The sequence below is a fragment of the Suricata suricatta genome, chromosome 15, assembly GCF_006229205.1.
Source record: "Suricata suricatta isolate VVHF042 chromosome 15, meerkat_22Aug2017_6uvM2_HiC, whole genome shotgun sequence".
In the NCBI taxonomy this organism is placed as follows: domain Eukaryota; kingdom Metazoa; phylum Chordata; class Mammalia; order Carnivora; family Herpestidae; genus Suricata; species Suricata suricatta.
Window position 1 is genome coordinate 38,297,556 of NC_043714.1, and position 21,823 is coordinate 38,319,378.

Here is a 21,823-nt window from a genome sequence, read left to right on the forward strand (position 1 = left end):
AAAAATTAAAGAGGAAATTTAAAAGTATATGGAAGCTAATGAAAATAAAAACCCAACAGTCCAAAACCTCTGGAAGCAGCAAAGGCTAAGAGGAAAGTCTATAGCAATCCAGGCCTTCCCAAAGAAGAAAGAAAGGTCAACTACACAACCTAACCATACAACTCAAAGAGCTGAAAAACAACAGCAAATAAAGCCCAAAATCAGCAGAAAAAGGGAAATAATGAAGATTAGAGCACAAATCAATGATATCGAAAAAAAACCCAAACAAACAGTAGAACAGATCAATGAAACCAGGAGCTGGTTCTCTGAAAAAATGAACAGAATTGATAAACCTCTAACCAAATTTATCAAAAAGAAAAAGGACCCAAATAATAAATGAAAGAGGAAAGATTACAGTCAACACTGCAGAAATATAAACAATAATAAAAGAATATTATGAGCAATTAATATGCCAACAAATTGTCAATCTGGAAGAAATGGATCTATTCCTAGAAACATAAACTACCAAAACTGAAACAGGAAGAAGTAGAAAATTTGAAGGAGCACTTAGGTGGCTCAGTCAGTTAAGCATCTGTCTTTGGCATAGGTCATGATCTCATGGTTTGTGAGTTGGAGCCCAGCATCAGACTATCTGCTGTCAGCACAGAGCCTGTTTCAGATCTTCTGTCTCCCTTTCTCTCAAAAATAAATAAATATTTAAAAAAAAGAAAATTTGAACAGATCCATAATCTGTAAGGAAACTGAATCAGTAATTAAAAATCTCCCAACAAACAAGAGTCCAGGGTCAGATGACTTCCCAGGGGAATTCTACCAAACATTTAAAGAAGAGTTAATACCTATTTTTTTGAAGCTATTCTAAAAAAAAAAATAGAAATAGAAAGAAAACTTCCAAATTCATTCTATGAGACCAGCATTACTCTGATATTCCAAAACCAGAAAAAGACCCCATTAAGAAGAATTACAGACCAATCTCCCTGATGAACATGGATGCAAAAATTCTCAATAAGATACTAGCAAACTAGATCCAACAATACATTAAAAGAATTATCCACCATGATCAAGTTGGATTTACTCCTGGGCTATAGTGGTTGCTCAATATCCATAAATCAATCAATATGATACATCATATTAATAAAAGAAAGGGTAAGAACTTCATGATCCTCTCAATAGATACAGAAAAAGCTTTTGACAAAATATAGCATCATTTCTTGATAAAAAACTTCCAGAAAGTCAGGGTAGAAGGAACATACCTCAAGATCATAAAGACCATATATGAAAGACCCACAGCAAATATCACCCTCAATGGGGAAAAACTACGAGCCTTTCTCCTAAGGTTAGGAACACGACAAGGATATCCATTATTACCTCTGTTATTCAACATAGTGTTGGATAACACTATGATAGCCTCAGCAAGCAAACAACAAGAAGAAATAAAAGGCATCCAAATTGGCAAGAAAGAAGTCAAACTTTCACTCTTCGCAGATGATATGATAATACACTACATGGAAAACCTGAAAGACCCTGCCAAAAACTGCTAGAACTGATACATGAAAGCAGCAAAGCTACAGGATATAAAATCAATGTACAGAAATTGGTTGCATTTCTATACACCAATAATGAAGTGGCAGAAGGAGAAATCAAGGAATCCATCCCATTTACAATTACACCTAAAATCATAAAATACTCAGAATAAACCTAAATACTCAGGAATAAACCTAACCAAAGAGGTAAAAGATCTATACACTGAAAACTATAGAAAGCTTATGAAACAAACTGAAGAAGACACAAAGAAATGGAAAACATTCCATGCTCATGGATCAGAAGAACAAATATTGTTAAAATGTTGATACTACCCCAAACAATCTGCACATTCAATACAATTCCTATCAAAATAACATTAACGTTCTTCACAGAGCTATAAAAAACAATTCTAAAATGTATATGGAACCAGAAAAGACTCCAAATCGCAAAAGTAATGTTGAAAAAGAAAACCAAAGCTAGAAGCATCACAATTCCAGATGTATTCAAATTGTATTACAAAGTTGTAATCATCAAGACAGTGTGGTACTGTCACAAAAAAAGACACATCCATCAATGGAAGAGAATAGAGAACCCATAAAAGGACCCACAAATGTATAGCCAACTATTCTTTGACAAAGCAGGAAAGAATATCCAATGGGAAAAAAAGATAGTCTCTCCAGCAAATGGTGTTGGGATAATTGGACAGCAACATACAGAAAAATGAACCAAACCTGGACCACTTTCTTACACCATTCACAAAAATAAACTCAAATGGATGAAAGACCTAAATGCAAGACAGGAAGCCATCAAAATCCGAGAGGACAAAACAGGCATCAACCTCTTTGTCCTAGGCCACAGCAACTTCTTACTAGATATGTCTCCTGAAGCAAGGGAAACAAAAGCAAAAATGAACTACTGAGACATCAAGATAAAAAGCTTCTACAAGGTGAAGGAAACAATCAACAAAACTAAAAGGCAACCGACAGAATGGGAGAAGATATTTGTAAATGACATATCAGATAAAGGATTAGTATCCAAAATTGATAAAGAACTTATCAAACTCAACACCCAAAAAACAAATAATCCAGTGAAGAAATGGGCAAAAGACATGAACAGACAGTTTTCCAAATAAGACATCCAGATGGCTAACAGACACATGAAAATATGCTCAACATCACTCATCATCAGGGAAATGCAGATCAAAACCACACTGAGATATCATCTCACACCTGTCAGCTGATAGCAGGTTTCTGACAGGAAACAACAGATACTGGCAAGGATGTGGAGAAAGGGGAACACTTTTGCACTGTTGGTGGGAATGCAAACAGATACAACCACTCTGGAAAACAGTATGGAGTTTCCTCAAAAAGTTAAAAATAGATCTACCCTACAACTCACTAATTGCACTACTAGGTATTTGTCCAAAGGATACAAAAATGCTGATTCGAGGGGGCACATGCACCCCAATGTTTATAGCAGTGCTATCAACAATAGCCAAATTATGGAAAGATCCCAAATATCCATTCACTGATAAATGAATAAAGATGTGGTATATATATTTGCAAGGAATATTACTCAGTGATCAAAAAGGATGAAATCTTGCCATTTTCAACAATGTGGATGGAACTAGAATGTATTATGCTAAGCGAAATAAGACAATCAGAGAAAGATATGTATCATGTGATTTCACTCATGTATAAAATTTAAGAAACAAAACAGATGAACATAGTGTAAGGAAAGGAAAAATAAGATAAAAACAGATGGAGGCAAATCACAAAAGACAAATCAGAGAACAAACTAAGGGCTGCTGGAGGGGTATTGGGTGGAGGCATGGGCTAAATGGGTGACAGGCATTAAGCAGGGCTCTTGATGGGATGAGCACAGGGTGCTATACATAAGTGATGAGTCACTAAATCCTAAACCACTATTACACTATATATTAACTTGGATTTAAATAAAATTTTAAAAACAGAAAATTCACATAAAATAAAGCTGCCCTAAAAGTTTGTTCAACCTCAATAATTTTAATATTTTTTTATATTTTTTATTAACATTAAAAATCAATGACAGCCAATGTTGTAAAGGATGTAAAGAAACATATATTATTGATGAAAATGTAACACAATATTTTTGAAAATAACTTGAGGCATAAAATGTAGCCTTTGACAGAAAATATCAACAAACAGAATTTATCTTATGGAAATCTTTTTTAAACAGTAAACTACATGTTTATAGTATAAGTAGCCTTATTTACAATATTAGAAAGTTGAAAACTCCTAAATGGCCAAAAACTAAAGATGATAAAATTATTACTGTACGTAGAGTCGATAGACTGTTAATCATTAAAATGCTCAGTCTATAAAGTAAGAAGCACCACAAGAAAAAGTGGATTTATGAAAAATAACAAAAAGAGAATGTAAGAGTAAATCTTGATTTGGTTGTAACAATACCAAAAGCATTCATGTCAGTGGGCAAGAAATGGAAAAAAGTGGGTAGAACTGTGGGTGAATACATTTTTGTGAGTGTTTGCTTGTTGATATTATGTTATTTATCTAATAAATGAAAGTGTTACTATTTTGTGTTTTAAGGAAAAGTCCTAGATGCCAATGGGAAAGGTAGAGTGAGGATCTAGAAAAATATTTCCCTCCATAAAAGCAATGAAAAACTGGGGAAACAAATGTAAATAAATATCAACTTTATCAGAACTTTGGAAATTAACCAAAAGCTTGCAAAATCCAAGGAGTGTTTATTTAAGAAAATTACTATCAATAAGAATCAAACTTTGTGATTACATTGAATTGCCCAAATTCCATTGTCTTTTATCAGATATACAGTAGTCTTGAAATCCAGCAACCTCACAACCACAGCACTAAGGAGAGGGTAGAAAGGGTTTGGAGTTTCCCAAAAGTCCCACTCCCAGAGAACTGATGTTATCTGACCCACCCGGAAGTTTCCTAGAAACATAGTGTGATCTCAGAGTTCACTCACTGCAAACAATTTTTCTCTTGGGGAATTGTCAAAAATAATTATCAGCAATCATTTAACATTGCAGCCATCTGAGGCAGTGATAAGAGTTAATGTAAACAAGAAGCTGACCAAAATACTTAAAAGGTTAATCCGGGAAATAAGATGACCCTAGGGGGCATTGAAAACCTTCCAAATATTCCTGGGAGTCTAGAAAGCCACATTCACAAGCAGGGCTGTGCAGATACTCAGGAAAGACCAGAGAAGGCCCTGATAGCTCATCTCTGGCTGACCTTGAGGCTTTGTGCAAGCAAAAAGTGGAGGCTAAGGTAGAGCTATAAACTGTCTGCCACTTCCTTAAAGGCATGTCCAGCATGCACACAGAACTCCCTGGCAAAGGAAATCTTAGTTCAATCATTTGCTGATTTCAATGGCCACACATGACAAAGAATATACACTTTACAGAATTAATTAAGGAAAGTCATTAAACAAACAGCGACAAACACTGGGAAGAGGAGGATATACAATTTCTAGAATTTCCCCTATCATATTCTTTAAAATGTCTGATTTTCAACAAATGATTCTGAGACAAGCAAATAAAAAGAAAGTAAGGCCCATATACAGGAAAAGACGCAGTCAGTAGAAATAGCCTCTGAGGAGCCTAGATGTTACACTTACTAGATAAAAACTTTAAATTATCTATTTAAAATAGGTTCAAAAACTAAATAAAACTATTTCTAAAGAACTGAAGGGAAGTATCAGAATAATATCTCACCAAAGAGAGAATATCAGTGAAGACATAGAAATTATTTTTTAAAAATAGGAATTCTGGAGTTGACAAGTATAAGAACTAAAATAAAATTTCAACAGTAGATCTGAGCTAGCAGAAGAAAAAGTAAGTGCACTTGATAATGGATCAATTGAGATTATCCACTGTGAAGAACAAAGAGAAAAAAAAGAATGAAGAAACATTAACAGAACCCTAGAAACCAATGAAGCACCATCAAGCAAACACATGCATAGTGAAGGTCAAAAAAGGAAATGAAAGAACAAAAGAAGCCAAAAGATTGTTTGAATTAAGAATGACCAAAAACTTCCCAAGTTTGAGAAAAATATTATACATCCATGAAGTTGAATAAAATCCAAATACAATAAACTCAGACTCAAAGTTAGACACATCATCAAACATTTGAAAGACAAAGAGAGAATGCTGAAGATACAAAGACTCATTATAGAAAGGGATCCTCAATAAAGTCAACAACTGATTTCTTATGGAGACTGGAAGGCAGTGGATTAACATACTCAAGGTACTGAAAGAAAAACACCTGCCAACCAGAAGTTGTATGTTCCACAAAACCATACTTCAAAATGAGGGTGAAATTAAACCAGACGACTCTTAGAAAAAAACAGACTTTAAAACACAAATTGTTATTAGAGCCAAAAGAGGATATTCCATAAAGGGCCAATTCATTAAGAAACTGTAACGATTACAGAGATAGATCACCTACCAACAGACCCCAAAATACATTCAAAATACACTCCATCCAACAAAACCCTAATATACATTCTTCTCAAATGCACATGGAAATTCTCCAGGATAGATCAGATGTTAGGCCATAAAACAATTCTCAATACATTTTTATTTATTTTTATTTATTTATTTTTTTAAAATATGGAACGCTTCACAAATTTGTGGGTCATCCTTGTGTAGGGGCTAATCATCTCTGTATCATTTCAATTTTAGTATATGTGCTGCCGAAGCAAGTGCATCTAAATACATTTTTAAGCACTGAAATCATACAAAATATATTCTCTGACCACAACAGAATCAAATTAGAAACCAATAACAGTAGGAAATCGGGGGAAAAACACAAATATGTGGAAATAACACACCCTATCACCAACAGGTCAAAGAGGAAATCAAAAAGGATATTATAAAATACTTTTAGATGAATTAAAATGAAGACATAGCAGAACAAAGGCATGGGATACAGATTAAGCAATACTCAGAGCTAAATCTTTAGCTATAAATGCTTATAAAAAAAGGAAGATCTCAAGTCAATCATCTTTTACTTTGAGAAACTAGGAAAAGATGACTAAACTAACCCCAAAGTAACCAGAAGAAAATAAAGATTAGAATGGAAATTAATCAGAGGCGCCTGAGTGGCTCAGTCAGTTGGGCATCCAACTTTAGTGCAGGTCATGATCTCACGGTTCATGGGTTCGAACCTGCATCAAGCTCTGTGCTGACAGCTCAGAGCCTGGGGCCTGCTTCCGATTCTGTGTCTCTGTCTCTTTCTGTACCTCCCCTGTTTGTCCTATGTCTATCTCTCTCTCAAAAATAAACACTTGGGGCGCCTGGGTGGCTCAGTTGGTTAAGTGTCCGACTTTCAGCTCAGGTCATGATCTCATGGTTTGTGGGTTCAAGCCCCGCATCGGGTTCTGTGCTCACAGCTAGCTCAGATCCTGGAGCCTGCTTCGGATTCTGTATCTCCCTCTCTCTCTGATCCTCCCCTGCTCGCACTGTCTCTCTCTGTCTCTCAAAAATAAATAAAAAACATTAAAAAATGTTTTTAATAAACACTTAAAAAATTTTTTAGGATGGAAATTAATGAAATGGAGAATCCTCAAGCAAAGGAGAAAAAAATCTACAAAACTGGAATTTGGGTTTTTAAAAGATCAACAAAATTGGGAAATCTTTATCTGGGCTTACCAAGAAAAAAAAATAAGATTCAAATAACTGAAATCAGGAATGTAAAAGGGGAAATCACTACCGACCCTACAGAAATAACAAGGATTAATGAGAATATGGTAAGTAATTATTTACCCATCAGTTAGACAACCTTGGTGAAATGGATGAATTCTTAGATGAAAACTATCAAAACTTACTAAAAAGTAAAAAAAGAACCCAAATAAAACTAAAACAAGTAAAGAGGTTGAATTAATAATCAAAAAAACTTCCCACGAAGGAAACCCCAGGACCAGTTGACTTCACTGGTAAATTCTACCTAACACATAAAGAAGAAATAAAACCAAATCTTCACTAATGCTGCCCAAAAGTAAAGTAAGGAATACTTTCCAACTCATTCTAAGAGGAAGTATCATCCTTACATGCAAATCAGAAGAAACAACTCAATAAAATTATAGACCAATATCTTTTATGAACATAGATGCAAAAATCTTCAACAAAATACTAGCAAACTGAATCTAGCCGCATATAAAAATGATTATATACTATGATCAAGTGGAATTTATACCAGAATATAAGGCTAGTTCATATGAAAATCAATTAATGTAATGCCCCATGTTCATAGAATAAAGGGCAAATCCAAAATAATATCTTCACAGAAGCAGAAAATAATTTGACAAAATCCAATATTCTTTCATGAGAAAAAAATACTCAACAAACCACTTTTAGAAGGTAATTTCCTCAACCTGATAAAGGCCATCTAAGAAAATCCTATAGCTAACCTTATAACTAATGATGAAAGACTAAAAGCTTTCCTCAAAAAATTAGAAACAAGAAAAAAAAATGCCTAATCATGCCACTTCTACGTAAGACTTTACTTAAGGTCCTAGGCAAGAAAAAGAAATAAAAAATATCCAGGTTGGAAAGAAAGAAGTAAAACCATCTCTAGTCACAGATGGTGTGGTCTTATATGTGGAAAAACCTACAGAATCTAAAAAACTTATTACAGCTAATAAACAAGTCCAATAAGATTGCAGAATAAAATATCAGTATAAAAAATCAACTCTATATCTACATGCTAGCAAAGCATAATCTGAAAATGATATTAAGAAAATAATTACATCTACAACAGGACCAAAAAGAATAACATACTTCAGGATAAATTTAACAAAAGAAATATAATATTTATAAAGTAAAAATATAAAATGTTATTGAAAGAAATGAAAGATCTGAATAAATGGAAAAACATCCCATCAAATTAAAAGCTTTTGTGCCTCAAATGAAACTATCAAAAAGTGAGACAATAACCCATAGAATGTGAGAAAATATTTGCAAATCATTTATCTGTAAGGAGCTTGTAATGCAGAATATGTAAGGAGCTCTTAGAAAAATAAAAAATAACCCAATTAAAAAATTGGCAAAATATTTCTCCAAGGAAGATACCCAGGGGTGCCTAGATGGTTCAGTCAGTTAAGCATCCAGCTTTGGCTCAGGTCATGATCTCATGGCCTGTGAGTTTGAGCCCCATGACTGGCTCCGTGCTGACAGCTCAGAGCCTGGAGCCTGCTTTCGATTCTGTCTCCCCCTCCCTCTACCCCTCCCCCACTTGTGCTCTGTTTCTCTCTCTCTCTCTCTCCCTCTCTCTCTCTCTCCCTCAAAAATAAACATTTTTTTAAAAAAAGAAGGCATACAAACAGCCAGCAAGCACATGAGAAAATACTCAACATCATTAGTCATTAGGGAAATGCAAACCCAAACCACAAAAAAGTACCCCTCCACCCCCCGGAGGAGAGCTATAATAAAAAACACAGATAAATACATGCATTGGCAAGGACATGGAGAGATCGGAACCTATAAACAATGCTGGTAAGAATGTAAAATAGTTCAGTTGGTCTGAAGAACAGTTTTACAGTTCCTCAGAAGTTAAACATTGAATTAACTATGATCCAGCAATTCTACCCCTAGGTATATATCCAAGAAAACTGAAAACAAATGCCCTCACAAAAAGTTGTATATGACCGTCCAGGACAGCATTATTCATATTAGCCATAAATGTGGTGTATATCCATCCAGTAGAATATTATTCAGCTATAAACAGGGAATGAAGGGGGCACCTAGGTGGCTCAGGCAGTTAAGCGTCCATCTTCAGCCTAGGTCATGATCTCACTGTTCCTGAGTTCGAGCCTCACATCAGGCTCTGTGCTGGCAGCTTTGTGTTTGCCAGGAGCTGGGAAGAGAGGAGAATGAGGACTACTCATGAGTACAGGGTTTCTTTGGAGGCCGATGAAAATGTCCCGGAATTAGACAATGCTAATGGTCGCACATCTCTGTGATATATGAAAAATCAATGATTTGCATATTTTAAATGGTAGGTTTTATGGTATGTAAGCTAAATCTCATTACAAAGAAAAAAATGACCTATCTTAGATTTGTATTATACTATCTTATGATCTAGAAGCCCCTAGAGTACTGAACTGGAGCTAGTTGAAAATCCTCAGTGAAAGAAGTCTGTGGCTATTTAGTTCTTTTTTTGTTTTGTTTAAGATATGTTATTAACCCAAGGGTCAGCTTCACAGGGCACTGAGCTTGCTTTGTGTCTCCCAAACTCCAGGCAAGAATATTTCCTTTTCAAAAAAAATTTTTTTATAGTTTAATTTTTGAGACAGAGAGAGAGAGAGATAGAGTGAGAGAGCACGAGTTGGGGAGGGGCAGTCGGAGAGGGAGACACAAAATCTAAAAAAGGTTCCAGGCTCTGAGCTGTCAGCACAGAGCCTGACGCGGGGCCGGAACCCACTAACTGTGAGATCATGACCTGAGCTGAAGTCGGCCACTTAACCGACTGAGCCACCCAGGCGCCCCCAGGCAAGAATATTTCCAGTGGTACCAAATAAAAGTATCTGTACAACCCCTCCCCACCACTGCAATAAAGACTTCAAAGTACATCCTACCATAACTGGGTTTGCTTCATCCTCCCCATACACAAGGATGGGGAGAGTATGGTATCTCCATCTCCAACAGGTATCAGGAGACCTGTTTTCTAAACTCAGGTCTGCCAATAACTTATTTAAGCCTTAGTTTCCTTATCTGTAAAATAAGCGGTTGGTACCAAAAATCTTCGAAGTCTTTTCTAACACAAAGATTCTGAGATCCAAGGAAAGAAATCCCTTTCATCTCCTGCTTTTCTCCTCCAACATACTTACCCATAAATAAAAAAACATTCAGCCATGACAACTGGGCTGTCATTTCTGGCCAAGAAAAGATGGGCTTTGTAGGGTGGCTAGCTAATGGAAAAAGAACAGAAAAAGAAGTGGAGCAACCCAAAAAAATGATCATACTGTCTGGGATCCTCTGAGACTGGAATCATCTTACCAAGCGTTTCCAGGTCTCTGAGGTTTGTGAGTTGGGGATTGCCTCTACGTGGTCCTGATTCTGTTCAGAGAAAGTTCAATAGATGCTCATGCAACACCTACTCTATACTTCCCGTCCTCAGTACGTGCTTTTTCCTCTGGCAGCACAGAGCCGGTGTCCATACTGCTCCTTTCTTCAGTCCCCTTTAAAGCCAAACTCTCTTACTCGCATCTAGAGGCCACCCCTCAATCTGATGCTTTTCTCAGCCACCTAACTACATGAGATGACCACCTCCCAACATTGCCAACCCACCAGCAAGGGCCCAGGGATGGGTTCAGAGGAGACTGTAAGGAAAAGCACACCATACCAGTGCTACTCCAGAGAATCTGCATCTTCAAATGCTTCAACCAGCCTGCTTATCGGATGGACAGTCAGATGGCCAACACTCCAGAGACTTGTTGCCTTCCCGCCCTGGGGAAGAGGCAGTGCCCACAGGCACCAAGCTCTGCACCCCAGGGATGGGGGCATTTCCCCCAGACATGGTTGAAGAAGTCTGACTGAGAAGGTCATGTGCAACCCCTTACAATACTAAGGCCACCCATCTCTCTGTTTAACTTCGCTTCTGAAATCATTCTTGATAATGAGATCTGCCATGCCTCTATTTTATTTCCTGCTGTACAGTAGATTAAGGAGTAAAGTCCACCATGAGAGCCTGTAAAATGAAGGTGACAGTGATCAAGAGTAGCCATTACCTGGAATATGACTTGACTTGGTGCTTGGCCTTCAAAAATAGAAAATGTCATAGGTTTCAGGGGTCCACTAAACTTCCTCTCTTGGCCATATCCAGTTGTCTGCGAAAAAAGGAAATAAAAAATGAAAATTGGCATACCCGTCATTATGAAAATATATGTGCCACTTGCTAATTTTATTACGGATTCCAGGACTAATATATGTGAGATGTAAGATTCTAACCTAGCTCAAAACAAAGCAAAGTATAGTCAAAACAGATAGAAAGAGATCTGATATTGTTGAGTTTCTACTACATCAAGATGGCTTGCCATGCGTCTTGCGCTATTTTTCTCCTTTAACCACTTAAGCAATGTCCCTGTGGAGAGAATATTAACACTCCCACGTTATAGTTGAGGCTCACAGAGGTGACACTACTTGCCCAGAGTAAATTCCGTAAGCGGTTGACAGGGCACACGCACTAGGCTCTAACTGAACAAGAGCTTCTATCTGCCCACAATGCCACTCTGCCTTCTAAACACAACATGGTGTTAAATCAGCTTCTTAAAACACCTCTCTTCCCCTCCTATTCATTCAGAAGGACATTTATGGAATATTCCCAGCACCCTAGAGTTCATGGTCACTTCAAGGACTACTAAATTTATAAGGGGAAAAAATAGGTAGATGTGTTAAGTACAGCACTTGCTTGGTACATAGTTACATGGTAAACAGTCACATTTGAATCTGAATTTGAACTGTAACTTCAAAAAAAAAGCTTCCTATTTTAACATTTGATTAGCAACCCATGTTCATATAGGGGGGAAAAAAACCCAAAATGTTTACTTCAAGTAGTAGCCCTAAGATGTTTCTAAAACCCAAAGACCCTGAGCTTGACAGGCAAGCAGCCTCTGCAGACACCCAGATTCAGGCTGGAAGAGCAGTAGGTGGTGACGGGACAGTAGGAAGGGAAATTAGTTATGTCCTGAGCTCAGTCCTAAGAGCAGTTAATCGTGACAACCACCTAAAGACAAATTCTTACTGCTAGCTCCATCCTACAGGCGATGAGACTAGGGTGCTGAGAGGGTAAGCAGTTTGCGCGGGTGCTGACAGGAAGCAGGATTAGAACCCATTGCAACTCTGCAATGGCTGCCTCAGCTGCGATGCCTCACTTCCCACCAGAGGGGAAAAAAAAGGGCCGAGATGACCTGACAGGAAGACAGGCTACATCAAGGATGTACAGGGGGGTGTGACTCCCACCACTCCCAGCGGCAACCCCTGCCATCCCTCCCTCTCCCACCACAACTGTCCCTCTAAATTTTTTAATGTTTATTTATTTTTGAGAGAGAGACAGAGACAGAGCATGAGCAGGGGAGGAATAGAGAGAGACAGACAGACAGACAGACAGAATCTGAAGACAGGCTCCATCTCTGAGCTGTCAGCACAGAGCCTGATATGGGGCTTGAACCCACAAACTGTGAGATCATGACCTGGGCCAAAGTCAGATGCTTAACCAACTGAGCCACTCAGGCGCCCCACAACTGTCCCTCTAAAGCGAGACAGAGCATGACAGGCAGCACGCAGAGGGAGAGCTGGCCATCAACCCACCTACAGAGGGCACCCTCTGGAACATGAGATTTAGCACCCACACCTGATGCTTCTTGTGTGGTTCTTCAGGTCTACTTGTGTAGAAATCAGGGGTGGGATAGGGAGGATCAGAAATATAATATGAGGAGTTGATGGTTTGGGGAGCTGGAGAGGTAAAGCCAAGAAAGGACAAAGAACTTGGGGGAAGAGAATCGTTTCCCACTTCTTCAGGGAGAGCAAGTACACTCTTGGGATGGACATGCTGAGAATAAACCAAGAACGATCAGTATGAGAGTTTGGAGGAAGGCCTTCCACTATGTCCCTTGGTTCACTGAATCTCGATGAACTTGACACATGGTTGTCCGGCAAATGAAAACACAAAGGCCTTTGGAATTTGGTCCCCACTCCCTCTGAGTCGTGACAGGCCCATGGAGTAGCTGCCCCCTGCCATTACCAACCTTTCTCTCCCCTGGGAAGCCAAGAGATCTCTTTCCCAGACTCCCCTGTAGCCAGCAGGGCAGCCGAGTGACCCAGTTCTGGCTCCTGAAACAAAAGGTGAAGCCTGCTGGAGGGTTTCTGGTCAAGCTTTTATTTTCCCAATGACAAAGGGCAGATGTGGCCGGCATTGTCACCCCCCTGCCCCGCTGTTCTTGCTCAGACAGTGGACCACATGTCTATGGCTGTGGAGGCCACCATGAAACCACAAGGGGACACATCAGCTCAAATAATGGTAGCGCAAAGAGAAAGAAGCCCAAGTCTCTGATAACATCACAGACGAGCAAAACCTGCCTTGGGCCGTCCACATCAGGCTTCTCCTTATCTAAGGAAAATAAACCTCTACTTACTGGCGCCACTCCAAAGTTGAACTTTCTATTGCCTATACTGAAAGTACCCTTAACTGAAACAATAACATTAGAGACTTCTATCTCATCAGTTCCTTTAAAGGAATATCTTCCTCTGGGGGCTGTTTCTCCCCTGCATTCTTTTTCCACATATCCTCGGGAGGGCAGGACACAAGAACTGGGTGCAGATGTCCAGGCACCGCCATGGTTGGTACAAGATAAGAGCAGCGGTTTCTGCGGAATCGTGACTTAACAGCAAACTGCCTTCATCAACTTTCTGCTCATGTCAGCAAGCGACCGGTCTTTCAGAAGCTCACACCAGTGATGGCATCCGGAGGAAACGCCCATTAGTCAGGCAAACCTCACAAGCAAGCCTGTGTTCTTCCTACCAGGACAAGCTGGCTCACCGATCAGGACAGGAGGGTGTATCTCAGTTGCAAGGTTCAAAGTTGGGTTCTCATAACAAGGCAGGAAGTCTCCCTTTGTGCCCATTAACACGGCTCTTCGGGCTATAAAGATTTCAAAATGCATGTGCATGTTCTGAGTCATCAAGCCACACTGCCAGAACTGGGGGAAATGTGAAAGGAAAGAGGGTTCATGCAGGAGTTGGAGATATAACACCTACCATCTGCACAAAGAGGTAAAAAGAAGGGAAGAGAATAGAACTGACAGTTTTTTATATTTCCTGTGCAACAGCTGTGGGACTAAACCCTCCACACATATTTGATAGATACCAAATATCTATCCCACACATATCATTTCTTCTGCTCCTGAATAAGATGAGGAAAATATGTCCAGAAAAGTCCCACAGCAGAGACACAGATAATGTGGATGAAGCCAGCTCTGTGGGACTACCAAGCCCCAACACTGAGCCACATTGCCACACCCTTCCAGACCAGCAAGAAACACACGGGGGCTGCCAGGTCTGCCTGCCTAGTAGCTACCCTCATTGAATTTCCAGCAAGAGTTCTCTGCAGTAATTATATAGTATTTATGCCAAACTCTCTTTCCTTCTAGAAAACGTACAATCCCAGGCAAAACTCTAAAATAAGTGGCTTCTCCTTGATTTCTCTACCTAATTATTCAACATCCCTTCCCAAACCCCCAAGCCCTTTGCTTTCTCTTCAGGGCCCTTGCAATATATTCATGCAGTGTTTCTTACCCCTTACAGAAACCAGTGCTCAGGAGAGAACAGGAGAGCCACGTGCAGTATGGAATAAATGACTGAGGGTGAGGGGCACTTGGGTGGCTCAGTCAGTTAAGTGTCTGATTCTTGATGTGGGCTCAGGTCATGATCTCACAGTTGTAAGATCAAGCCCTACATCAGGATGAGCATGAAGCCTGCTTGGGATTCTCTCTCTCTCTCTCTCTCTCTCTCTCTCTCTGTCTCATTCTCTCTCTCTCAAAATCAAATAAATAAACATTAAAAAAAATTTTTAATGACCGGGGATGGTGGGGTGGATGGTAGCAAGTCCCCATTCTTCACCTCAAACAGCTGTGCACATAGCTATCTGTTGAGTGGCACTCTTGCTGCCAGCAGTGGTTTGGGCACTATTTCTTACTCTACTAGAAGTCCCACCTGGCTAAGAGTAGAAAGAAGGAAAACTTATAGTCAACCTTTTATTCAGGAAAAAAAAATGCATGTCTCCTTCTCAGACAAGATAAGCCCACTAATATCAAATAATCATGATAGAATCTTCTCTTAGATGTTGTTGTTTTCTAATATAAATCTGTAATTATGTACTTAATTTCTACCCTATTGCTGGCATAGGACTATGTGCTGAGGCTGCAAAGATGCCTAAAAGATAGTCCTCCTCATGGAAGTCAAGGTCCATATGAGTGTAGACACTAAATATTTAAAATGCTGTAGTAATAATAATAGCTAATATTTATCCAGGACTTAGACTGTGCCTATCACTGACCAAAGGGCTTTATATAAATGCACTGGCTCATTTAATTGCCACAACAACCAATAAGGCAAGTACTCTTATGAGACCCATTTCATTGGGGCAGGAAACCGAGGTTCAGAGCTTAAATATCTCAGCCAAGCTCCTATCACTAGTGAGGGGCAGTGCCAATTTTGTACCTAGGTCTGAGGGAATGTTATGTTTGACCTAATCCAAACAGTCCTAGCGTCTAGCTTTGAGCCTCCAGTCTGTGAGGAGGCACATTGCTCGTAAAGTTTGAATTGCAGCTTCCTCCCCTCCCCCAGGAGGAAGGCTCTAGTAGGTTTACAAGTTTGGCTCTATTTCATTCTGTAAATATTCTGAATTTTGAGGACTCTAGGAGGCCCTCAGGAACTTAGAATTTGATGTTATTTTTGTGTCGCAGAAGAAAAGAACCAAGATTTGAGATGTGAGGGTCTAATAACTTCCTTCTAAAGAGAAAGCAAATGCTTCCCCCTAATCTTGCTTCATAATACAACAGATTGTGTATGACCTTTATGAGACTCATGAATAAAACAAAGATTATACGCCACTATCTACCCAAGATTAAGGGCTGGGTCTCTGCAGATTTGATCCAGCTCCAACTTCCAGAAGTCTGTCAGTTGAGAGGGTTGACTCAACAAATGGCTAAAGACAACTTTGACCAGAAAACTCCAAACCATATATGGGGAAGTGGGGGAATACAAAACACAGCAGGGTTGAAAATAGAGAAAATGCTTTTCTTAATATTTCCATGGTAGTTTTTCATGGTCAAAGTTAAAAAAAAGTCAAGATTAAGAGACACAAACTAATGTATACATATACTACATACGTATAAATATATTTTATATATATACATTAATATATGTACAGTATCCTTTTCTTTCCAGATTCCCTGAGCTATACATGAAGGTCTAAACATGAATAGAAAGATTTGTTTTAAACCTTGCCCATTAAGTGGTATTAATTTTTAAAAGCTGAGGAGAAATTACCTCCATGGTTAAAGAGTAGACATATGACTTGTAACCATTTCATCGAAAATATCACATTGGGGCAAACTACATATCCTTTGTATACAATTTAATTTTGATATAGATTTTTTTAGGTGATGATAATCACCGTTTCTCTAGTATGAGGTAGAAAAAGAAAGAAAATATTCTAGCAAATAAATAAAGAACACCCTCTTCTCTTACCAAATAAAGTGTAAGGAGACACAAGCAATGGAGTTGGGCTTGCATCATTGCAGTTTTCTGTATTGAAACTTCTGTGAATAAACCAGAGATAAAAGTGATTAGTTACCAGTCGGTTAAAAATCACATACTTCCAACCAGAAAGGATCATTGGACAACATCCAGTTATAAACCTAGTAGAATGGGGTTTCTAAAGGCCAGCTTCTTCTTTGTGGAACAATCCAGTCTTCCAGAAGCTTTATGATACACAAAGTCAAAATCCCCAAACAAGCTCATAGTAATTCCATTTCTTTAACTGTTTCACTTTATTATAATCTCCATTTAAGGGTCTTAAATGGTAGAAAAATAAGTATAGTTTTCACTTTTATTGTATGCATGGGAAAGATACGTTGTGGCAAATACCAGGATAATTAGATACTAAAATTTTAGTGGTTCTAATTCAAAGTTGCAAAGACATGAAATTCCTCAGGCAGAAAGAACCCAAGAATGTTCACAGTCCTTCACTCAGAGACTTCACCAGCCACACTCGGTCTTCTAAACATTGTTGTTAACTAGGCAATACGCCTAAGGGAAAAGTGTATTTATTATTACTCCAAAAGTAACCAAATAAGAATCCAAACTCTGTCCTTATTCTCTTCGGTTCTGTATTACCATTCCTTTCTTTCTTGTGGCTTCACATTTTTTTTTCAAAATTATAACTTGTACCCTGAGACACATCATGACTAACTAATTTTAAGATCTGATATGAATTTTCCACGTGGACTCTAAAGGAGGGTTGTTGCCTATCATAATACTGGGCTGCTAAAACAAAATAAAAAAAAATCAACGAAATGGAACATGTAACCATTTCACCAAAATTCCAGTGAACTTATATTACTAACATAGTCACCATGAAAAAATGGTTATTGAAATTCTAAGCCCTCTAAAAATGCAGTCCCTGAAAATTTTTAATTTCTTACATTTGGATAGCTTATTTTGAACTTTAAAAAGGTAAGAGCACTATCCCATTTTAGCCTCACAAATGCTCTAGGAGATAAAGATGGAAATAAGCATTTATTAAACATCATCCAGGAGGTGGATTGGAGGGGAGGCTGTACAAACAGTATAACAGTGGTATAGACAGTGGATTCTGAGTCAGAAAGCCTGTGAATTTCTCACAGACATAATGAGTTAGGAAATGTTCTACTTATTTTATAAATGAGGAAATGGAGGTTCAAAGTTAAGCGAGTTGCCTAAGACAAAGCTAGAAAGGGACACTGCATTGCTTCCAACTAGATCTGTCAGAGGCCAAAGACCTAAGTCTCTTTCAACTCTTTCTAACATACCATATATAAGGTGGAAGCTTCAGAGATACAGATGTAAGCACAGAGATATGGAGACATATACAATGCATATATTGTTTCTACATGTTAAATCAATTTAGCAACTTTTCCCAAGGTTCTACGGCTATTTTAAGGAAGAGCTAGAATCAAAGCCCTTCAGGACAGTCAGATTCATAAATTCTGTGAATGTTTAGAAATGAGCTTTTGTAACAGAATTAATTTGGTTGTTGTGTTCACACATCATTTTAGAACTGACTCATTATCTTAAACACAAACAGCACATTTTTCTACTACTTTAGACTGCTTATGTGGTTTGGAAACACATGGAAATAAATAAAAATGCCAGGCTGTAGCATGTTGCAATATTAAATATTAAATGAATCAATTATTAAGTCTTACTAGGTTTGTTTTTTACACTGGAAAAATGTACATGATCAGCTTTCACCAATATCTGTAAGAGAAGGGGTGCCTGGGTGGCTCATTTGGTTGAGTGTCCAACTCTTGGTTTCAGCTCAGGTCATGATCTCATGGTTTGTCAGTTCGAGCCCCACATTGCCCTCATGCTGACAGTGTGGAACCTGCTTGAGATCCTCTCTCTCTTCCTTTCTCTCTGCTCCTCCCCAACTTGTGCTCTCTCTCTTTCTCAAAAAAAAAAAGGAATAAAAAATTATTATAAAAATATTTGTAAGAGAAGTGAAAATATACATGATAACGGCACACTTGGGGATCATTCTCCTCCAGCTCCTCAGCATTCAAGAGCTTTCAAATACTGGCCCCAACTTACTGTTCCAGCCTTATCTCCAACTCCCTTCCCCCCCTCAGTAAAACTATCTACGGGGATGGACTCTGCACCCGAGATCTCCTGCCCTCATGCTTCTGTGCTTGCTGCCCTCCCCGCCTGGCACACGGCCAGCTGCAATAAAGGGACAGACAATATTAGCATCAGGAAGTTGGACTGATTTTCCTTCTTCACCTCTACTCACACTACTTGTCATACTTTACCTCTAGTTCCAACTTTCATTTATTTTAAAAGCACTGAATTATTATAAAAAGTTTCTCATATGCCAGATACCGTGCTAAGAAGTGGGATACCCAAATAAGGGGTACAGGGTCTGCCTTCATGGAGCTAGAACCAAAATCCTACTTCCTTCATGAAATCTTCAGTGATTTCCAGCCAGAAGTATCTTCCTCTTGAAACTCATCCTGCATTTTATTTATCATTTATTTATATATCCATGTTATTGCCTCCACTAGAAAGCACAATCCTGCAAGACAGGGGCCTAATTTTATTTCTTTAAACTTTTTTATTAAAAAAATTTTTTTATTATGTTTATTTTGAGAGAGAGAGAGCAACAGAGGGGTAGAGCAAGAGAGTGAGACACAGAATCCGAAGCGGGCTCCAGGCTCTGAGCTGTTAGCGCATAGCCTCAAGTGGGTCTCGTGGGTCTTGAACCCAAAGGCCGCAAGACCATGACCTGAGGCAAAGTCAGACACTCAACCCTAATGAGCCACCAGGCATCCTGAGGCCTAACGTAAAAAAAAAAAAAAAATTATTTTACCTCTCACAGATTGTCATACTATGCCTTGCCTATATTAAGCCCTCAACAAATGTTAATTAAATTCTAAAACATTTTAATTGTCTGGTTACGAAACCTGGTCTGGATCACCTGGCGAAGAACCTAGCAGCACTCGGAGATCTCAGAAGGGAGGAGATTACTTTACACCGGTGGGCCCAGAGGAGATCACTCTCTAGAGATCTGAGCCCCTGGGGTAAGCAGAGGGAACAATTTATAGGCTGTTACGTCCACATTCTGCATTAGGAGTAATTTGCTGCGCAAGCGTCCAGCGGGGCAGGAAGAGGAACCTGGAAGGGAAGTCTTCGTCGGGGACTGGAATTTTCCTATCAGTCCAGTCGGCCATCTTATGACAGACACTTCCCTATCAGTCTAACACTGATATCATATGAATTTGTCCAATGTATAAGAGCTTTCAGAATAAACATAAATTGTTAAAGAAAATTAACTTGGGATTTAAAGATTTGATGCAGGGTAATACATTTTTATTGTTGATGCAAGTGGTTTCTCTTTTAAATACACTAACAGATGTCTGCTCAGTCAACAGGTTAAGGACTGACTGATACATATCACCTCTTCCTTGAACTGATTTTTTTAGTGCTTTTAATCTTCCAAAGACATATAAATTGAATGAAAGAAAAGCCAATGAAAAAAAAATAAATGCTTTCTTTTAGTCAGATGCTCAGACAGGCCACCATCTGGGATGCTTTAAGGAATCTAAAACTTGAAAGTAGCAACGCACTCATTCTTTATTTTGTCAGTTACAGTCTTATCCCTCACAGAAAGGTTTCCAGGGGGAAACAGAAGTAATTGCTCTCCACCACCATGCCTAGAGTCCCATGATTTATTTGCAGACAAATCTACCCCTTAGTGCGATTGTTGGGAACACAGACCCTGGAGTTAGACTGGTTTGTGTGAGTCCCGGCTTTCCTGCCAACTTGTTCGTACTCCTCTGTAAAGCAGGGATGATCATGGTACCTATCTTTGAGATTTATGGGGTTCAATGAGTTCATATTTGTCACATAAAAAGTCATTCTGTCACCCCGTTCATTTAGTCAGAGTGTTAAACATCATCCTGCAGAACGTCTCCTTTCCTCATCCCTGGCTTTTGGTGGCCCCCGTAATACTCAAGAAGCAGCCTTCACGACCAAGCAAAGCAGTGAGGCAAAGCCTTTATCAGAATGCACCAAAGCAAATGGTACTACTGCTGGGATTATGCCAGAGGAGGACTTTAGCCTCTCAAACAAATCTTGCCTATATTTCCTCTGTGCATGGACCTAATTCCACTAATGAATATCACATCCTGGATCATAATATTGCTGGAAGGAAACCACAGTTTATCACTGCAACTGCCTAGAAAACCATCACGCCACACACACTTGATAGATTTCCTCACAAACACTGCTTAGAGAAGGATTAGAGTGAATTTCTAGATAATTCAGTGAAATTTTATCTGTACTACCTGAAATGGTGGATCCAACCATCTGCTTAGAATTTTTGCTATTTGTTGGGGTTCCCCTCAGGCATGAAGGCTAAATTCAGACAGTTTCTATGGCAACTATCTGAGAGGCCAAACACATCCTTAGCAACACAGGTCAAAGGTTTTGTGCAAGAGGGGGATTTTCAAAAGCCACCACTACTTGCTTTAACCATGGGCCATTGACAAATACAGAATCAAGCCTGCTTGCTGGCCTTCCTGTTTACAGCTAATGCCTTGATTCACCACAGCCCACAAAACACAAATCCTTCCATATCCTGATGTGTCCAGCCGGAAGAATGACATGAAGGCAGCTAACACTCACTGAAAACATTAGCCATGCACATGCTTGATTTCTCCCAAGGATTCTCTGAAGCAGGTTCTATTAAAATTTGCCTCTGAGAGATCAAAAATCAAGAGGTGAGGGTTAAAGAAGATAGGAGACTAGCCCAAGATCACACTGCCTGGCTAATTCTACACCTATGCTCTTATTCATAAACAATACAACATCTTGTACTACATTAATCCATTACACATCTTCCGAAAAATTCAAAAAAGATTTTTTTTTTAATTCTGTGGTTCTTCCCCTTCAGAAGCTGACATGATGACAGGATGCCCCCTCCTCAGAGGAACATTATTAGCCTAGGAGATTTAGTTCCTA

The 21,823-nt window shown here is 38.9% G+C and overlaps 1 protein-coding gene and 1 pseudogene across 2 annotated transcripts in view; both read right to left on the minus strand.

Annotated features, from left to right (window-relative positions):
• The window catches only part of CDH17 (cadherin 17), an 82,528-nt gene that overhangs the window by 43,897 nt on the left and 16,808 nt on the right, over positions 1-21,823 (minus strand). For both annotated transcript variants that reach the window (XM_029923527.1, XM_029923528.1), the window contains 2 exons: positions 16,793-16,863; positions 11,275-11,373 (listed from right to left, as the gene is read on the minus strand). In XM_029923527.1, the coding sequence (XP_029779387.1) occupies positions 11,275-11,373; positions 16,793-16,840 (147 nt within the window). In that variant the 5' untranslated portion in view covers positions 16,841-16,863. The remainder of the gene's footprint in view (positions 1-11,274; positions 11,374-16,792; positions 16,864-21,823) is intronic.
• LOC115279536 lies at positions 6,152-6,249 on the minus strand (annotated as a pseudogene).